The sequence below is a fragment of the Mizuhopecten yessoensis genome, unplaced genomic scaffold (genome assembly GCF_002113885.1).
Source record: "Mizuhopecten yessoensis strain PY_sf001 unplaced genomic scaffold, ASM211388v2 scaffold10529, whole genome shotgun sequence".
NCBI classification, from domain to species: Eukaryota; Metazoa; Mollusca; class Bivalvia; order Pectinida; family Pectinidae; genus Mizuhopecten; species Mizuhopecten yessoensis.
In genome coordinates this window covers 306,555-323,485 of record NW_018408592.1, presented here as the reverse complement: position 1 = coordinate 323,485, position 16,931 = coordinate 306,555, and the positions used below count along the sequence as shown (strand labels likewise).

Below are 16,931 nucleotides of genomic sequence, written 5' to 3'. Positions count from 1 at the left end.
GCCTTTTCAAAATGGCGACGTGTTAAGTGTTGTTGTCAAATTCAGAATATTGTTTTTGCAAATACGGCCGTTGCAATTGTCAAAATGGCAGAGAAGCCGCCCAAAGAACAGGACATTCTTCAACTTTTCAAATCAAAGGTGATCATGTCATGTATCATAATGTAAAACGTATGATCCCATCATTTAATCGTACCAGAGACGTATAATACATAATGTATTATACCAGTTATACGTCTCTGATCGTACGAGTGATGTAGCTAGGTACTAACACAGGTTCTCGTTTAGATCACAGTTGCTGGACACACTGTTACTATCTAATGGACTATTTTATAGTATATGTACAGACTATCAGGGTGTCAAATACCTGTGGTTTCGATCAATAATAAAAAAAGGTTGTCGCACGAAACGTCTGCTGGATAACCGAAATACTCGGTAGTGAAGCGGACGTAAAACCTATCCATCAATTGTCGTACTATACCATAGCCAGGTCCAGTATACTCTGCCGATTGAGCTACGATATAGCTATAAAGACCTAGCTATATACACCTATACATTATAGCTGTATTGAGGTATATTTTCTCAGATTTCAATTTTCATTAAATTAAAGCAAAGTCGCATAAAACAATAAGGTTTATGGTAATGTTGACTACAAAAAGCATACAGTTAGATGTTTATTTTCATTTTTCATAAATGTTAAATTTCCGATTTTTTTAAAATCATTATTTTTAAAAAATAATACTTACATTTAATGTCTTTTGTTATCAACCTAATGATACAATCTTCTTTTAAAAGCGACTTTGTTTCGTTTTCCTTAAAAAAGAAAATCACTTGAAAATAGCTCAAAATACCTATTTCAGATAGGTCTCAATAGAGCTATTATAGGTCTTTACAGCTATATAGCTCAATCGGCAGAGTGTACTGGACCTGATAGCATATCATTTTAATTACTATCTATTGACCGTTAGGTTAATTTATCTTTGATATAATATATAATGACATAAATAGTAGATAGTATGGAATATCATATTGTTTTATTTGAAAAAAGCCATAATCATCAGTATATTGATGGAGCCTTTGTACTCTAAAGAAGAGAAGTTAAGTTAGGCTGTTTGCACTAGGCCTAATTGTTATGTAACAGGAAAGTGAATATTGTGCCTCCAACCCACAATTCCTAGGTTTCTACCCAGGCACTCTACCACAGAGCTAAAGGAAATTCCCCTTAGCTCAAAGCTAGAAGGTGACCACAGGGAAAGTGAATATTGTACATGTACATTCTTTCCACCAAGGATCAAACTCACGATCTGTTTCGATCCATGCTTCCACCAAGGATCGAACTGGCACGATCTGGTTCGATCCCTAGGTTCCTATTTGGACGCTCTACCACTGAGCTAAAGGGAAATTCATTTTAGCTTGAAGCTAGAAGGCGACCGTAATCCTATGCACATTATGCCCATTAAAATCTGCCACAGTTACATTGCATACTTTAAGTTGAAACAAGAGTGAAAAATGGTATATAAAGGTCAGGTAAATTTCAACCCAATCAGATATTTAAAAACCCCAATTGAGCATCTGTATTGAGATATCTATGTCCAAAATAACAGACTATCTGTAATCTCCGCCCCATGAAAAAAGAAAGATCATAATAATGAATAAGATAGTTATGTTGGAGTTAAAATAGGGATATATTGAATTTGAACTTAAGTTATTAAAATGTTACAGAACGAGTCCAGCTAAGTCTGTTATAACTAAATATAAGGCATTACCGTTAGGCTGATGCCTTTATAAAAATATTATCCAACACTTACATGTCTCTTGAAACCAAATTGAATGCTACAAATGTATATATATACCTAGGTCATGCAGAGCTTGAGTTCTCCCTTTACTAGCGGTTAATATAGGATTACCCAATTTGGTTACAATATATATAGATTGACATGTGGCAATGTTGATAAACTAATTTTTGAAGGCAAAAACCTTAATGCTTTGTTTCATACTAAACTAAATCATAGCTGTCAACCTTCCCTCATTTTGACCAATATTTACCAATCTCCCTCGAAATTCTCATTCAAGTCCAAACTCACACAAACTCAAAATCAACATGTTGTGGTCAAATGATCCTCTAGTTACTGCAGGATGTGTATAATGATCATAACATGTTTGTCTGAATCCAATGAATGCTTTTTCAAGTTATTTTGATAAAAAGCAGTTTCAGTCACGTTTCACGCACTTTCTCCCTCATTGGAAATGAGGAATGAGTGAGATCTCCCTCATTGGAGGTTTCAGAGCGAGGCTGACAACTATGCTGAATGAACATTTTCAGATGTTAATAATTCAAATTGAGGTTTAAAACTAGTTAAAATAAAATAAAATAACCACCCAATGAAAAGTTACACTGGAGTATGTATTGTGATTGACGCTGTTGTATGATATGTATACCCTAGCTGGTAGTATTTGAAGTCATCACCCTGCATACCACACTCAAGTATCCACTCTCTCAGGGACAGCCACACTTATCCATACAAATGTATTTATCTGCAGACTGTCATTGGCTCTTACATTTCATAGTATTGTAGATGAAGTGACGAAAGTCACTGATCATAAAATATGAAAATTATGTCTCTTTAATTATACATGTGCCATATGGTGTAGTTTCTCTTATTAAACATTAAGTATTCTTTAGTAACCAGATCCAATTTGTTTATATTTACAATAGGTTGAAGAAGCTGTTGGAATGGTGGCATTGATTCCTGAAGCCCAAAGAAGACAGCTGCATGACTTCTGGAATGTGATATCAAACACTATTAATCCATCAAATGAAAGTGATGATCTTGGTAAAAGTAAGAATGAAGCAAGTTTTAGGGCTCAAGATGAATGTGACAATAGTGACCATGGTGAAGCAAGCTATAGCATTCAAGATAAATGTCTGCCACCAGAGAACACAGATCAAGAAATTCAAGCAAATGCACAAAGCACAACAACTACTGAGGAAGGACAGCTGGTTTCTTCAGATATTCAGGACTTCCTGGACATGGTTTCGACAACAAACCATGTTAAGTTTCCGGAGCCTTTAGTGACCAGCTCATTATCGAGTCAGACTCTGTCAGAAACACAATATACCTCACCAGGTCCTACACCTTCACCTGGGCAGTTTAGAGATACTACAGATCAAGAGGAAGCTAATGCGGACCATGATATTGATGACCAGGATGTGACAATCAATGTTTTGTCCGATACTGATCACTTTGGGAATAAAGGGGACATTATTGAAATAGATGCCCATCCCGGTGCTCCTACAAAGGAAGGTTTGGTGAGCATTCTTAAAAAAGAACATATGGAAACCCCAACAGAAATTCTGTGTGAAGTAAGGGAAGATAGTCAAACTATAGAAATCCATCTTCCAGCTGATTTTTCAGAAGGAGAAATTTTAACACCGGAAAAGCTGAGTTTGTTATTGCAGGGTCAGTTTGAAAGCTGTTCACTTCTGAAAGAAGAATCTTCAGAAATCCATCTAGAACAATTTGTAGAGACCATTCCTTTAGATTCACCTGCAATAGAAAATGTTTCAAAAAAGCAAAACAAGAACCAAATACAAGGGTACCACGAACAGACAAATAGCAACAAATCTACAGACAGTGATTATAGTGAAGTGTTACATGAAATAACGGACAACCAACACCCAAAACCAGACTCTCATTTAATATCTAATCATGATGAATCATCTGTGTGTAATGGTGAAAACAAGGGGAATCATTCAATATCATCTCCAAAAAGATCAAGTAAACGCATAAAACAAAAAAAAAGTAATGTACTACTAGAGGGAGATATACTGACTCCAGATAAGATTCTAGATTATTTGTATGGAGAAGAAATTGATAAGGAAATTGAAGGTGAAGAGACAAATCATGATGATGGTGATGAACATGTAGTGAGGACCATTAGAAAAAGGAGAAGGACTCGGCAGATCAAACAAGACCTTGGCTCTGATTCTAAATCAAAATCACAACAGCGCCTTCCCAAGCGACCACGTGTTGTTAAGAATAAAACAGAAAATGGGGAGATGGCATGGGAATGCAAAACATGTGGAATCAAGTTATCAAACTCTGGGTCTCTGTTAGGTAAGACTTAACTGCTAAAAAGGCTTTCTAGGTTAACTGTTGATGGCAGTAATCAGGCTAAGATAAAGCATTATAAATAGGATCATATAGCACAACCAGTTAAATGTGTAATGTTTCGATGACTAGTATGATACATACTCTGTCACTTTCATCAGACAAATGACTGGTAAAGCGTGTGTGCACTGAAGTGTAAATAAGTATTAGTTGGCAATAAACATATTGTACATATTTTACACCTTATAAAAAAAAATCTGTGTGCATGCATGCTGTATGTCATTTGTCTGGGGGTGACAGAGTACATATCCTACTAGTCATTGAAAGGTACAGATACACATTTTACTGTCTGTACTGTATGAATCTATACACACTATCTATGAATAAAAAAACTTGGAGGAAATGCTTTGAAATAAGACTGAGCATGTTATATATTTTTATTTCATACATATAAAATTGATGTACTTTTTGTTTTTGGTTTTTTGTTTTTTGTTTTATGACATGTTAATATTAGTCAATAATTTAGTAGAAATATTGATATTTGAATGAATGAATGAATGAATGAATGTGTTTTACTTTAATATCAGAGTTAAAGTTTTGAATTTGAGATTTCATAATTCATTGTGATTAATATAACATAATTATATCTTTCTTGTAACAAGCATTTTCATTGGCTTAAAAATTTATGTTATCAGCCCATGACGTAAAATAATGACTGCGCTTTTGATTGGCTGAGACAGTGGCGTAATAATTTCTAAGAGAAAAGAGTCCATCAATAAAAGTGGATTTCCACAGGGATTGTGTATAGTAGATTAAATTATAAGGATTGACTTGAATATATTTTTTATGTTATGGAGCTATAACACAAAACACTGGAGTGTACTCTCATCATAAACCACTTCAAGGTTTATTTAGAGTACACTCCGTTTTTTTGTGTTATATCTCCATAACATTAAAATATTTTCAAGTTAATCCTTAAATAATGAATGCCACCTAAACATGTTACGAATAAAATGTTAAACTTTTTCTCTTAGTTCACCAGAGAAAGCATACTGGAGTAAGGCCGTTTTCCTGCAACGAATGTGACAAGACGTTCACAACTAAGCAAAATATGAAACGTCACCTGTTGAGCCACACAGGGGAGAAACCTTTTGCATGTGATCTGTGTGAGAAAAGTTTCACAGAGAAGAAAAGCTTGATTATTCACAAGAGGACTCACACGGGAGAGAAACCCTATGTGTAAGTTGTGTTTAGATATATATTCATGTTTTATATCGGTCCTTAAGATAGTTGAATACTTGCTATTTTATAGACACTAAAATGTTTGTATGTCAGATACTTGAAATGCACCACCGAAGAATTATTAAAGATATGTATACCAATATCAACTAAGTTGGTTGCGGGTGAGCAGATGGAAGCCATGTAACAACTTAGAGCTAATTGCTCTTTGTTTTTGTTTTTAATGATGAAGTGCACACACTGTTGATCAATTTAATCTTTATTAATGGAATTGCTTGTCATCTTTTGTGGGTTTTTTAAAATTAAAATTTCAACATTAACCTTTAAGGAGCCATGTCCCACTGCAAATATTTTCTCACTTTACCAATTTACTGCCAAATTACTTTGAGTAATGAAATTGTTTTGATTAAATATTGTTATAATGTCTGACAGTCACATTGTAGAAAGTTGATATGTGGTTTGGACTAATATTTATATAGGGTATCACACTGCAGACACACATGATGTCTTATGAATTCTGTTTAAGTTTTTGTCAAATTCTGTAGCCAAAGTTTTACATGGAGTATCACCCTGCAGACAGGTACACTGACTCATGATGTTTATGAGTTGTGTTTTATTCTCTGCCAGGTGTAAGATTTGTAGCCGAGGCTTCACACAGAGTATTACACTGCAGACACACATGATGATACACACAGGCGATAAGAAACACTTGTGTGAGCTGTGTGGAAAGTCCTTCAGACAACGTGCAAATCTCCTCTCGCACAAAAAACGTCACCTGGAACAGAAAGCTTACAACTGTCCAGACTGTAGCTTCTCGTTCTTCACTAAAGGTAAAAAATAACTCTGCACGACTGTTGTCTTGTGTTATTTTCAAAGTGAAATTCACCTGAATGAGTAAATTTGTATTAGAAATACACTTGTTATCAAAGGCATTAATAGTCATATACTTTATTTGAATATCTCACATAAGGAAAGATACAAAATACAATATGCACTAAAAATGAATTATGCATTTACTAAATTTTTCGATAAATTGAAATTAAATGTACACACAAACTTGTACTGTTTTCAGTTTAAAAATGGTTCTTTCTAGGTGATACTTAAGAACATAGTATTATGCTACATGTTTGCTGATCTTATTTTCATTTAGGTTGTAACTTTTGATTCATAAATAATTATCATTTTTCTGTTCTAAACATCAAAATTCTTCCTTAATAGAAAAATGAGTGAGATAGCAAAAAATACATTTTTGATTATCTTCTCATTTGTAGGTGAACTAGATCGCCACATCCTGCGACATACGGGAGAAAAGCCATTCCAATGCGACATATGTCCGAAACGCTTCACTCGACAACAATACCTCAATGAGCACCTTAACATTCACATCGGCAACAAGCCTTACAGTTGTAACAAGTGTGAGGAGAAATTCCACGACCAGTCCACCTACCATCGCCACCTGAAGAAGCACAAGCCGAAAAAGGAAGAGGTAGTTAAAGACGAGGTCGAAACCTTGACGACTGCTAATAACAACACAACAACAACTTATGTGATGGAGACAAACAGTTTACTTGGTCCGGACACACTAGAACAGTTACAGGCTGTCATTAATAACGAAGTTGAGAAGATACAAAATCAATCCGGCTCCAGCCAACAGTATCAGACAGTCATCCTGAAAGGCAGTAGTGCCCAGCCAGTGGAGTCGCTGGGCGAGGTGATAAAGGGCACAGGTGACATCAAGGATAGTGCTAATGATCAGGTGTATCAGATCACCATGGTGGACCAATCACAGGAGGTGGTTGCCACTGTAGACTTCTCGGCGTTTAATCTTCTAGCTAATGCCACTGCTAAACAGTATGCTATATCATCTGAGTAGTGTAGGGGGAGACATGTTGAACTTCTCGGTAGACTTCTGACCAACACCAACGTTTTAAGTAGGCTATATTATCTAACCAGTGGTTGGGTAGAACTGGCAAAATTCAGAGCACTCAGACATCTGACCAGCTCAAGCTCTTAAAGTAGGCTAAGTCATCGAGTCATGTTGAACTTCTCGGCATTCAATTTTCAAACTAATGTGAACACCAATATATATATTCATTGTTTGGGCTAACACATCACTGCTAAAAAGTGTTTTACTAAAACTTTCAAATAACATTAAAAGTCAAGATTACTGCTGCTGTTCATATTTCTAGTAGGTACATTAAAGTTTGTTTTTTTTTTTTTTTTAAAGTTTGATACCTCAGAAAAACAATATGCTGTGTCTTTTAACTTGTTGACGTCGAGTACAAATGACATACGTATACATATACACAAGAATTTCATCAAGTTGTTATTGGTTACACTAATTCTCATAAGATATAATTGTAAACCTTTTGTTATTTGTGTAAATGTTATGAGAAATTAATGTATCAATTGCAACTTAAATAAAAGAGATTATTATACAATTGTCTTTTTAAGTTCATTTGTATCTTGAAATCAACATTGGAATTCATCTGTAAATAGCAGACTAGCTGTTCTCACTTCATCACTAACATTAATGCTCAGTCATATTTAGTGATAATTTTATTAGACTTGAAAGTGAAAAATAAAAAAACTAACTGCGTAAGTTTAGTAAAACCTTGTTATACTGCCACCATTTCTGTACAGCGAAATTTTGGTGTTTATATAAACAGGCTTGGCATTAACTGAAGGAAACATAGAAAGGAATTCTAACGATAATGAAAAAAAAAAATGAGACCTTAAACTGTGTTGGTGGTAAGTGAGATGGTAAATAGAATGTGGGGCATTACATTGGGGTTTTACTGTACTATAAAAATATTATCTAATTCAATTTATAGTGACTGTCCTGTTTCAATTATACAAAATACCAAAAGGGAACAAAAGAAAATGAAAGCATGGAGTATGTTAACAAAGAACATTATAGACTGCAGAAATTTTAAGCTACGTATTGTTTGTAAAATTTACATCACCTCTGCATTTAAGTCGGTATGCCCATTTACCGTTATGAAATTTTGAGTTGGTAGTGGTGAACATTGCAAGTGTTATTTTGCTTAGATTTAGCCAGTTTTCATGTGATAATAACAACAACTTACTGAGTGCTATGTTTTTTGTGGTGTTATACATGTGGCAATCGGATCTCCGGAAGAACGTAGAACTTTTTTCCGAATTGAAATTTTGAGTCATCCTTTCTGTTCTGTACAGTTTATGTGTGAAATTGTCATACATCAATCAAAATAACGGGAAGTTCAGGATAAAAAAACACCTTATGTTAGAGGTTCTTATAAAACATGGACATTACCTGATATTTGGGAGTTTTCCAGTAAAATAATTAACAATTCCAAATGCTCTGTCCTGGAATTTTAACTTTCATATTGCTAGATGGGGTGCCGAGATTGATTAACAAGAGTATTTTTGGATTGGCTAGCCCTATTGGCATAACCCAGTCCTAAGTGGTTATGCATGTAAGAAAAAGCAAACAGCTACCTATATTTTGTTGTTGAAGAGTTCCTCATCCACCAAAAATTCAAAAAATTGTTTAAGGTGATTTCTCAAAAATTTATGAAGAACAGTGTCCAACATCTGTTCCAAAATAAAAGATGCTTTTTGACGTCAATAACGATCTCCAAATGCCAAAACAGCTGGCTGCGTTTTAATGTTGATGTAAATTGAGGTCATATGAAAGTTTTCTGTTTCCAAAGCTAGGCTGCTCGCTGATGAATACAATATCGTTTTTGTTGCCAGGAAACCATGTACTCACTTTAACCCTTTCAACACTGTAGACCATAACCGACTCATCCAGATCAATGCATGGTAGAGTCTACTAAAGTTCATAGGGGTGAAAGGGTTAAGGTTAAGCAGTATATATCTTCATATTTCCTGCTAAAGTTGGAGAATTATTATCAAATGCAAAGAAAAAAGAAGAAAATTGAGCTGTATCTTATCAATAATGCACTATATTCTTTGTTTCAGACTAAAATAAGTAAAATTAAAACTATGACATTAAATTGAAAAATAATTTTGTGTTCAGTTATATGAACTTGTCTTTATTAGCATTTTGCCTAATCAAAAAAATGATAATTATATTTTTTTTGTTATTATTATAAACGTATTTGAGGTGTAAGTGTAGCTTGGAGAAACCTTTATTTTTGGGGTTAAAGAATCATCACAAAATCTACATTTCATTTACATGTTGAAATTAGCTCAAATAAAATTTGAATTGAAAAAGTATATGCAAGTTGTGTGAATGAGAATATCTAATATTTATGATGGTACACTTGTATTATTAAACAAATCCTATTACATAAGCGTTGAGGATTTCAGTTACTATTTAATTGTATTTCATTACATTTGTTAACTTAATTGTCGATTTTATGCAAACACTAAATATGTCATGAACAGAAGCACCAATGTGAAGGACTTTGTGTGGTGGATGGTCATAAGCATCGACCTTTAACCTTCTCAGAGCTGCCTCCACAGTGAGATTAAGGAGACAAGCTAGGGGAGAACGAGTCTGTAGGATAATTATATGTCACTGAATGCTTTTTGTAAGAGGCGACTTATGTGTAATCTTTGGTTTTCTTAACTCGAAGTTGTGGACGTCAATATTTTAGTCACAGACCACAGCGACCTGAGAATTTGTTACAGCTATATTTGGATCTAAAGTAAGGTTTCAGAATAATTTACACGTTTTAGTGGTTTAGATCGACTTTTGGTAAAAATGACAACCCCAATGATTATATATATATCATCATCGGCCCTACTTTGCCCCATATATAACAACGTGTCGTTGTCAGAAGCTACGTTGTCGCAGCTAAAGACAACCGTCTCCATATGGCCATGGCTGTAGCGAGGGCGTTTTACCCCATACAAACACAGGTGACTATTCAATCGCAGGAAATGAATGATGAACTATCCATTTCTAAAATGTTTAACACAGCGTCCTGTATCGACGGTGGAACATTTAGTTGACGTCCCTGATCGACCTGTTTCCAATAGGTTTTACAAAGATGAAAAAAAGGGGATAGTGACCTTACGGAGAAAACAGATTTAACTAATTACACTGCATAGGCTGCCTTTGAACAACATTGGCCTTTTACCAACAAATGATCTAAAATAAGTGTTGCAGTCTACCTCTTCATTCGTATTACAAAGAAATGCAGTTAAATGAAGATAATTTTAAAACAACAGACAAGAAAAACGATCAAAAGTGATCAGAGCGGAAATCAAACGGATATTGTACTTACCCACATCTCTAACCCGTTAAAGTGCTACAAACTGCAAAAGGGATCCGAGCGTAAAACGGATACTGTACTTACCCACATCTCTAACCCGTTAAAGTGCTACAAACTGCAAAAGGGATCCGAGCGTAAAACGGATATTGTACTTACCCATATATCTAACCCGTTAAAGTGCTACAAACTGCAAAAGTGATCCGAGCGTAAAACGGATATTGTACTTACCCATATATCTAACCCGTTAAAGTACTACAAACTGCTAAAGGTAACACAGGTACCTGAACTAGGGACATGTAGCGAAACTGTGGGGAAGAGGACGGATGGACTCGTCCTGTTAAGATGTCTTGTGTTAAACAAAATGAACAAGTAGTAAATAATTTCAGGACCAGTTTGTGTGTTGGACATTTAATGTTAAATCAAAACAGACCACAAATAACATTGTAAGTCTTTATTCAGAGTATACGATGATATATGATCAGAAATACAACAAAAACATATTGATATGCTTTCTATATACTTTACATGTGTGCATGTGCGGATTGATACATAAGTGTGTTTATTCTAATTGTCCGACAATAACGAAATATCTTCTCATTCTCGTATCTGATATATAAGTGGTGATTGTGACTCACAAACGTGCTAACTGTTTAAGAATTACCCTATATACTTCGGCAAAATACAATTTATAATAAGATCAGATCACATTTTACCCATTTCAAAACACTTTTTCAGTAGCCGGAATCCGTAACTACTAAACAAAACATTATTGTGTTGACTTGGGTTCATCTGTGAAATAACAAAGTTTTTGAATCGGTCTTCGGTGACGTCCATTTTAAGAGCGTATTCCTCTGGAACTTTGTCTTTCCTAACAACAAGAACAGAATTACGATTTTGGAGGGAGAAGATTTTCCCAGTGTCTGTGAAATTTAATACTATTGTGAATGTGTCATTCCCGCAGACTTCTGGCATGAATGCAGATGGCAACATGTCAAGTAAGTGTTCTACGTCAAATGTTCTCATGTGGTCGGGGGTTACAATCGCTTGCTTGGAAAGGTCGACTTGTCCCGTCGTTTCGAGGGCGGACGTCCTTAGATAGTTCATCGCGTTGGTGTTGATTTGTTGGTCGGCGATAGCGTTCAGACTGTCAACTTTCACCATTTTCGCCATCTCGTCAGTCGCGTTCAGAGCAAGTGCGTAGGAGGCTAGTTCTAGCGCCCACTGTGGATTTCCTTGGTCTATTGCTGTCCGACCAGCTGTGACAAGATTGTTACCACCGCCTGCCAAATCGGCCATGTGTTGTGCTTTTTCACTTACTGTGAGAGGGAATAGGTCCATAGGGTCACCACTAAACCAACCTAAATACATCTGGAAGACACCTTTAGCAGACCATCCTACCATGCCGTATTCCTCCTGCAAAGAAGAAACGTTGACTAAGGATGGCGGCAGTTTGACTTTGCGAACGACCTCTTCCGGTGTGAGCCCTTTGTTGATGTAACGGAGGGACTGGTCATGGACGTATTGGATGCCGTCCCGGTGAGGGACCAGGAGGTCAGTGATGGTTTGGTTTCCTATGATGGGGGACATGTGACTCGGTACGAGGTAGTTCAAGCCTAGATCGATGACGTAGTCTAGGGACCTACACCACGCCCTTGGGTCCCGGACCTTGACTCCTCGAATCGTGTAGATGTTTGGGAAAGCCTCATAGTATAGATCACCGCTCATAAACATGTTCCAGTCTGGGATGTATACACCCATGTGATCAGTGGTTTCCCCTTCAATTCTGACAAGTCGAACCTTCAATCCTGCGGAAGAAAACCATAATATGGAAACGTCAGCTTTATTTTACTATTATATGGTTGGATACAATCGAAATAAAATCTTCAGAAAGTAGAAACAGCAGTTGTCAGCTATGATGAATATGCCAACAAAGGAATCTTTGTCACCTGTGGTTTTGCTTATTGTCTCGACCGGACTTTTTATATTCTAATAACAAACTTCTTTCTGAATAGCAACCGTGAAAGCATGTCTTATTTGTTGCTGCTCACTGGATGAAAATTATACAGAGTATGGAGATAAGGAAGTCTTTTCAATATATGATAACACCTTTGTATAAAATAAACTCCTTGATATCTCAGAAATTATTCTAGGCAAACATTTCAATACGAGTTCTCCTTGTGAAATGAGAAACATTATATACTTCGTTATATGAACAGGAACTCACAATAGCTGTGTTCATACTTCGTTGTTAAATTTGTTCGCCAACTTGAAATTATGTATCTTTTACTTTCAATTAATGCTATCTGGACCAGTATTATTGAACCATACGGAATATCACCCACTGTACCTGCAATAATGGCGTCCATTTCCGTGTCATTGAGAAACTTGTTTGGGTATACGAATCCAAATGTGGCCCCAGTCTTGCCGAATTCGACCGAGTTCTGGCTGCCTTTGACGAATACTCCAAACTGGCGCATAGACCTGGCGTACCGTGCCGTGGTGGCATAGGCGAAATAGTCCTCTAGATTTCTGGCAAGGTCCTTGTAGGCCCAAATATCAGGGAGCACGGTGGAGTTCTCAACAAAGGCCTAATGTACAACCATATATGATAAAGCTCCTAACAGTTGTTGTTATATCAAGTCAATAATATATATTAAAAATAGGTTTATTAAAGAATGTCAATTTCCTCACTGAATAGTGCATTTCAAAAAACGAAACTGTCACACAACCTTAAAAAATGTTCGAAAACATCCCTGTGAAAATTGGATGAAAAGATAATTGACTAAAAAACCTAGTTCGATAGTTAAATGTTTTGCAAATTTACAATTTACCATTTTTTTCTTCTTTTTATACTTATATTTGGCTGCTAAATTAATCATAATATATTTATTTTACAGAAATAAGCCTATCGCGGATTATATCCAGAATACTAACCGAATGAAAAATTAACGCCTTCAATATGTTATCGCAATGAATTATATTTTCTGATATGGATTTAGTTTTAGACATGCTACCTACTGTTGCGCCTCCCGTGTGATCCATGTGATGATGCGTGTAGATGATGGCCTTGACCGGGGCTGAACTGATGTTCCGGAAGTCCTCGAACATCAGACTGGCCGCCTCGTGACTGTCCCCAGTATCCACGATTATCAGGCCATCAGGTGCTATAATCATGATGGAGTTCCCAAGGGAGTTCCCGCCCATAGCAACGTACACTTTATCAGTCACCTGTAATTAGGTGATTTCATTTTTCATCAGTTCCTTTTTGTCATTTGACATAAGATTGTGTCCTGCATTGATGATTTATATGCTTATTAAGGGTATTCTATCTGCAACAGCTAAGATAACACGATAACTTAGTCATCAGCGATATATGGAGAATAACACAAGACATACACAGTATATTGCATTTATAAAATTTGGTAATAAATACAGCATGCAAACAAAGAATTACGGTGAATCGATGACCTTTATTTCGAGATCTTGCGAAGAAAAAAATTACCCTTGAGAGTGATCTGTTGAGACATCACTGATAAACAGGGGCAATGCATCTAAAATGTTTCTTCCTTTACTATTTGGTAAGCACAACAATTAAAATCGAGTTGTAATTAACACTTATGCAGATTTGCACTAATTCAGTGAAGGTCTATGAAACAATGTAAAGGACGAAAAGACATAGTAAACATTGTTTTAATAGCTTTTGACGACAGTAACTCCATCATTTCTATCAATGTTTATTATGTATTCATATATTTCTACCTTGCACTTATTATACCCTACTGTATTTCGTGTATTCAGAATAAAAGCCAACAGAAAATTACAGGGACATCAACAGAAACATCTAGTAAACAAACGGAAACGGCATATATATCAACACTCGTGAACAACATGGACATCTTATGAACAACCCAGAGCCATCTCGTCGAAAGACCATACCGATGGGAAACCTGCACCAGAACGGATTGTTTGAATTCCTACTCTCCGGTAGGAACAGATCTGTAAGTGTTTCCCTCCCTACTTAACCACATATTGAAACTTTAATCGTATTCCCAAGTAAGGAAGTTTTAACATGTTATTCTCTTAATGATATGACGCGTCAGGTTTTGCAATATTTACATTTGCATTCAAAAGAAAATATTCTGATCCTTGTCAGCTATCGTTATGAAACATCTGGCCTTTAAAATGTCAAAGTTTGCGAATTTTGAATTTTTAAGAATGCGTTTAGTATACCTTACTATTGTTTTGCTTTTATAAGTTATCATGATAAAACAATACTTTTTTAATTTTCTTTTTTTCAAGAAACAAATAATGTGGTTGATGTTATGCTTTGATGAGTTATATATTTCGGACCAAGATTGGGTCTGGTCGGGATTCAAGCGCTATTCCCTACCAAATTTATTCACAAAGTTCAATTTATATAATAGTATATGTATTGGAATGCATTTTTTAAAAAAGTAATTGAATTAATTTGCGATCCTTGGCACGCTATAGCATGAACAACATAACATTATTTTTATATTTTGTTCAATGTGTTTTCTTTAAAAAAAACCTTAGCAACCGTACCTTTTCGACTCGTCTGGTTGTGTCAACAACCGCCCGCCGACTCCTTCCACGATAGCTACTCCCTGCACCAGCACACGTGATAACAAGCATCAAAAGCAGCTGTTGCGTGTGCATCTTCATCTAGAAATAAAAAACATAATTTTAAATGAACACTTAACATACACAAATAAAATAATTCGATAAGTGTAAACAGAAAGCACGTTATTAAAACATATTTGATTGAAAATACTGAAATAATAATTACATTTTTTTATAAACTTAACTTCCTATGAGAAATAGAAAAAATCTTTATGATCAGAAACATTGGAATTTAAATAAATGAATAAATAAATAAATATAAGCAAAAAACGTACCTTTATGTCGTTGTCGTGCGAACCTTCCCCCTTATATATCAGTATCTTATATGTTTAATATAAGGACCTCAACTGCTTTTATTTATATACACTTCAACTGCCTGGGAGGTTAGTTTAATTAATGGTCACTCGTCCTGGACAGGTCAAACAGTGGTCAGTTGATGTTTGTATCTCCCTTATTGTTACGAGTTCCCATCAATCACAGGCGATGTACATCGCACTTGTTGAGAGGTAAATATGACGTTGTCGGTCTTGGCTTCTGTAAGCTGACGTTGACGAAGGTCTCAAGGCCATGTATATATTATATAAAAAGGAAATCATGGTTTTCATTACAAAAATATAAATATTGCTGAATATTAAAGGTCTTCAGGATATACTTGTATACATGTTCACTGATATCTTGCATACATTATGAACGATACTGCGTTGCTGCTGAGAGAGATAACTCTTTCTGACTTACACAATATTAAGAAACCTGCCATTACGACGATACAATGCAATACTTAAGTTTATGATATTTTTGTCAATTAAACGATATCTGGTCACGTTAACGTTGGATATAATATGAAGTAAACAGTGAATTATTTAATTACGTCACTCAATGTGTGATTGTTTTGATTGAACTCAAAGTAAAATAGGTAAATAACTTAAGTTTTGACACATCAGGGAAAAAATATAATTTCAAAATCAATAATCATAGACGACAAATGAAACTGAGGAGACACCAAAACAAAGGTATCTTTTGAAACTCTCCGAATATTCTGGAAGTAGGAACGATCAATTTTGACAAATGTATTTCCCTAAGTACTTAATAATAGAAGCTAAAATAGAACGATGGTAGTTTTATGTCAATTTATTTTATTATTATCTTATAATAAGTAAACTTTGATTTGTCACTTTATCCAAGGGTGTAGCATAATTAAGGTTATCCTTCCCACTGTCAAAAACTTTGAATTTGAAACGTTTAACCGGCACGGCAATAACTTTAATAAATCGTATCTGAAAACAAAAAGGCCCAGTGGGACTGTATCGCTCACCTGAATATGTTTAAAATAATTGGTATGAAGTAGGTGCTGTAAGTACATATGAAATTTCAGAAAGATCCATCCAGTACTTGAGATATAGCGAGAACAAACTGGCATACCCACCAATTATACAAAATTGAGACCCCTTGACCCAAGGATGCTCCAGACTAAATAAGGATAAAGTCCCATAATCCCGATGGTCGAAGAAGAATTTTAAAGGTTTTACCTCTACTTCTCCTATTGGGCCCCGCCCTTCTGCCCCTTGGGAGACCACACCCACTGCATGCTTATACAAAATTGAGTCCCCTTGACCCATTGATGATCCAGATTAAATTAGGATAAAATCCATTAATCTCTATGGTAGAAGAAGGATTTAAAAGGTTTTACCTCTATTTCCCCTTTTGGGCCCCGCCT

At 35.5% G+C, this 16,931-nt stretch overlaps 2 protein-coding genes across 2 annotated transcripts; one reads left to right on the top strand and one right to left on the bottom strand.

The window, feature by feature from the left end:
- LOC110460976 (zinc finger protein ZFP69-like) lies at positions 1 to 9,036 on the top strand. Its single transcript, XM_021514230.1, has 5 exons — positions 1 to 138; positions 2,714 to 4,115; positions 5,144 to 5,348; positions 5,976 to 6,178; positions 6,620 to 9,036. The coding sequence occupies exons 1-5, from the start codon at positions 85 to 87 to the stop codon at positions 7,219 to 7,221; spliced, it is 2,466 nt and encodes an 821-aa protein (XP_021369905.1). The 5' UTR covers positions 1 to 84; the 3' UTR covers positions 7,222 to 9,036.
- Positions 9,037 to 11,012: 1,976 nt separating this feature from the next.
- Positions 11,013 to 15,589, bottom strand: LOC110460984 (putative alkyl/aryl-sulfatase YjcS). The gene is made up of 5 exons (XM_021514241.1): positions 15,493 to 15,589; positions 15,140 to 15,259; positions 13,595 to 13,804; positions 12,924 to 13,164; positions 11,013 to 12,381 (listed from the first exon to the last, which is right to left on the bottom strand). Exons 2-5 carry the CDS (start codon positions 15,257 to 15,259, stop codon positions 11,279 to 11,281), a joined length of 1,674 nt encoding a protein of 557 aa, XP_021369916.1. The 5' UTR covers positions 15,493 to 15,589; the 3' UTR covers positions 11,013 to 11,278.
- Positions 15,590 to 16,931: the final 1,342 nt, after the last annotated feature.

Excerpts from the sequence above, each read along its gene's own strand:
- LOC110460976 (XM_021514230.1), top strand. The coding sequence starts at position 85 with ATGGCAGAGAAGCCGCCCAAAGAACAGGACATTCTTCAACTTTTCAAA. Across the intron at positions 139-2,713 it reads TTCAACTTTTCAAATCAAAG|GTTGAAGAAGCTGTTGGAAT; the intron begins GTGATCATGTCA and ends TATTTACAATAG. Across the intron at positions 6,179-6,619 it reads CTTCTCGTTCTTCACTAAAG|GTGAACTAGATCGCCACATC; the intron begins GTAAAAAATAAC and ends TCTCATTTGTAG.
- LOC110460984 (XM_021514241.1), bottom strand. The coding sequence starts at position 15,259 with ATGAAGATGCACACGCAACAGCTGCTTTTGATGCTTGTTATCACGTGT. Across the intron at positions 13,805-15,139 it reads CAACCAGACGAGTCGAAAAG|GTGACTGATAAAGTGTACGT; the intron begins GTACGGTTGCTA and ends ACCTAATTACAG. Across the intron at positions 13,165-13,594 it reads ATCACACGGGAGGCGCAACA|GCCTTTGTTGAGAACTCCAC; the intron begins GTAGGTAGCATG and ends GTTGTACATTAG.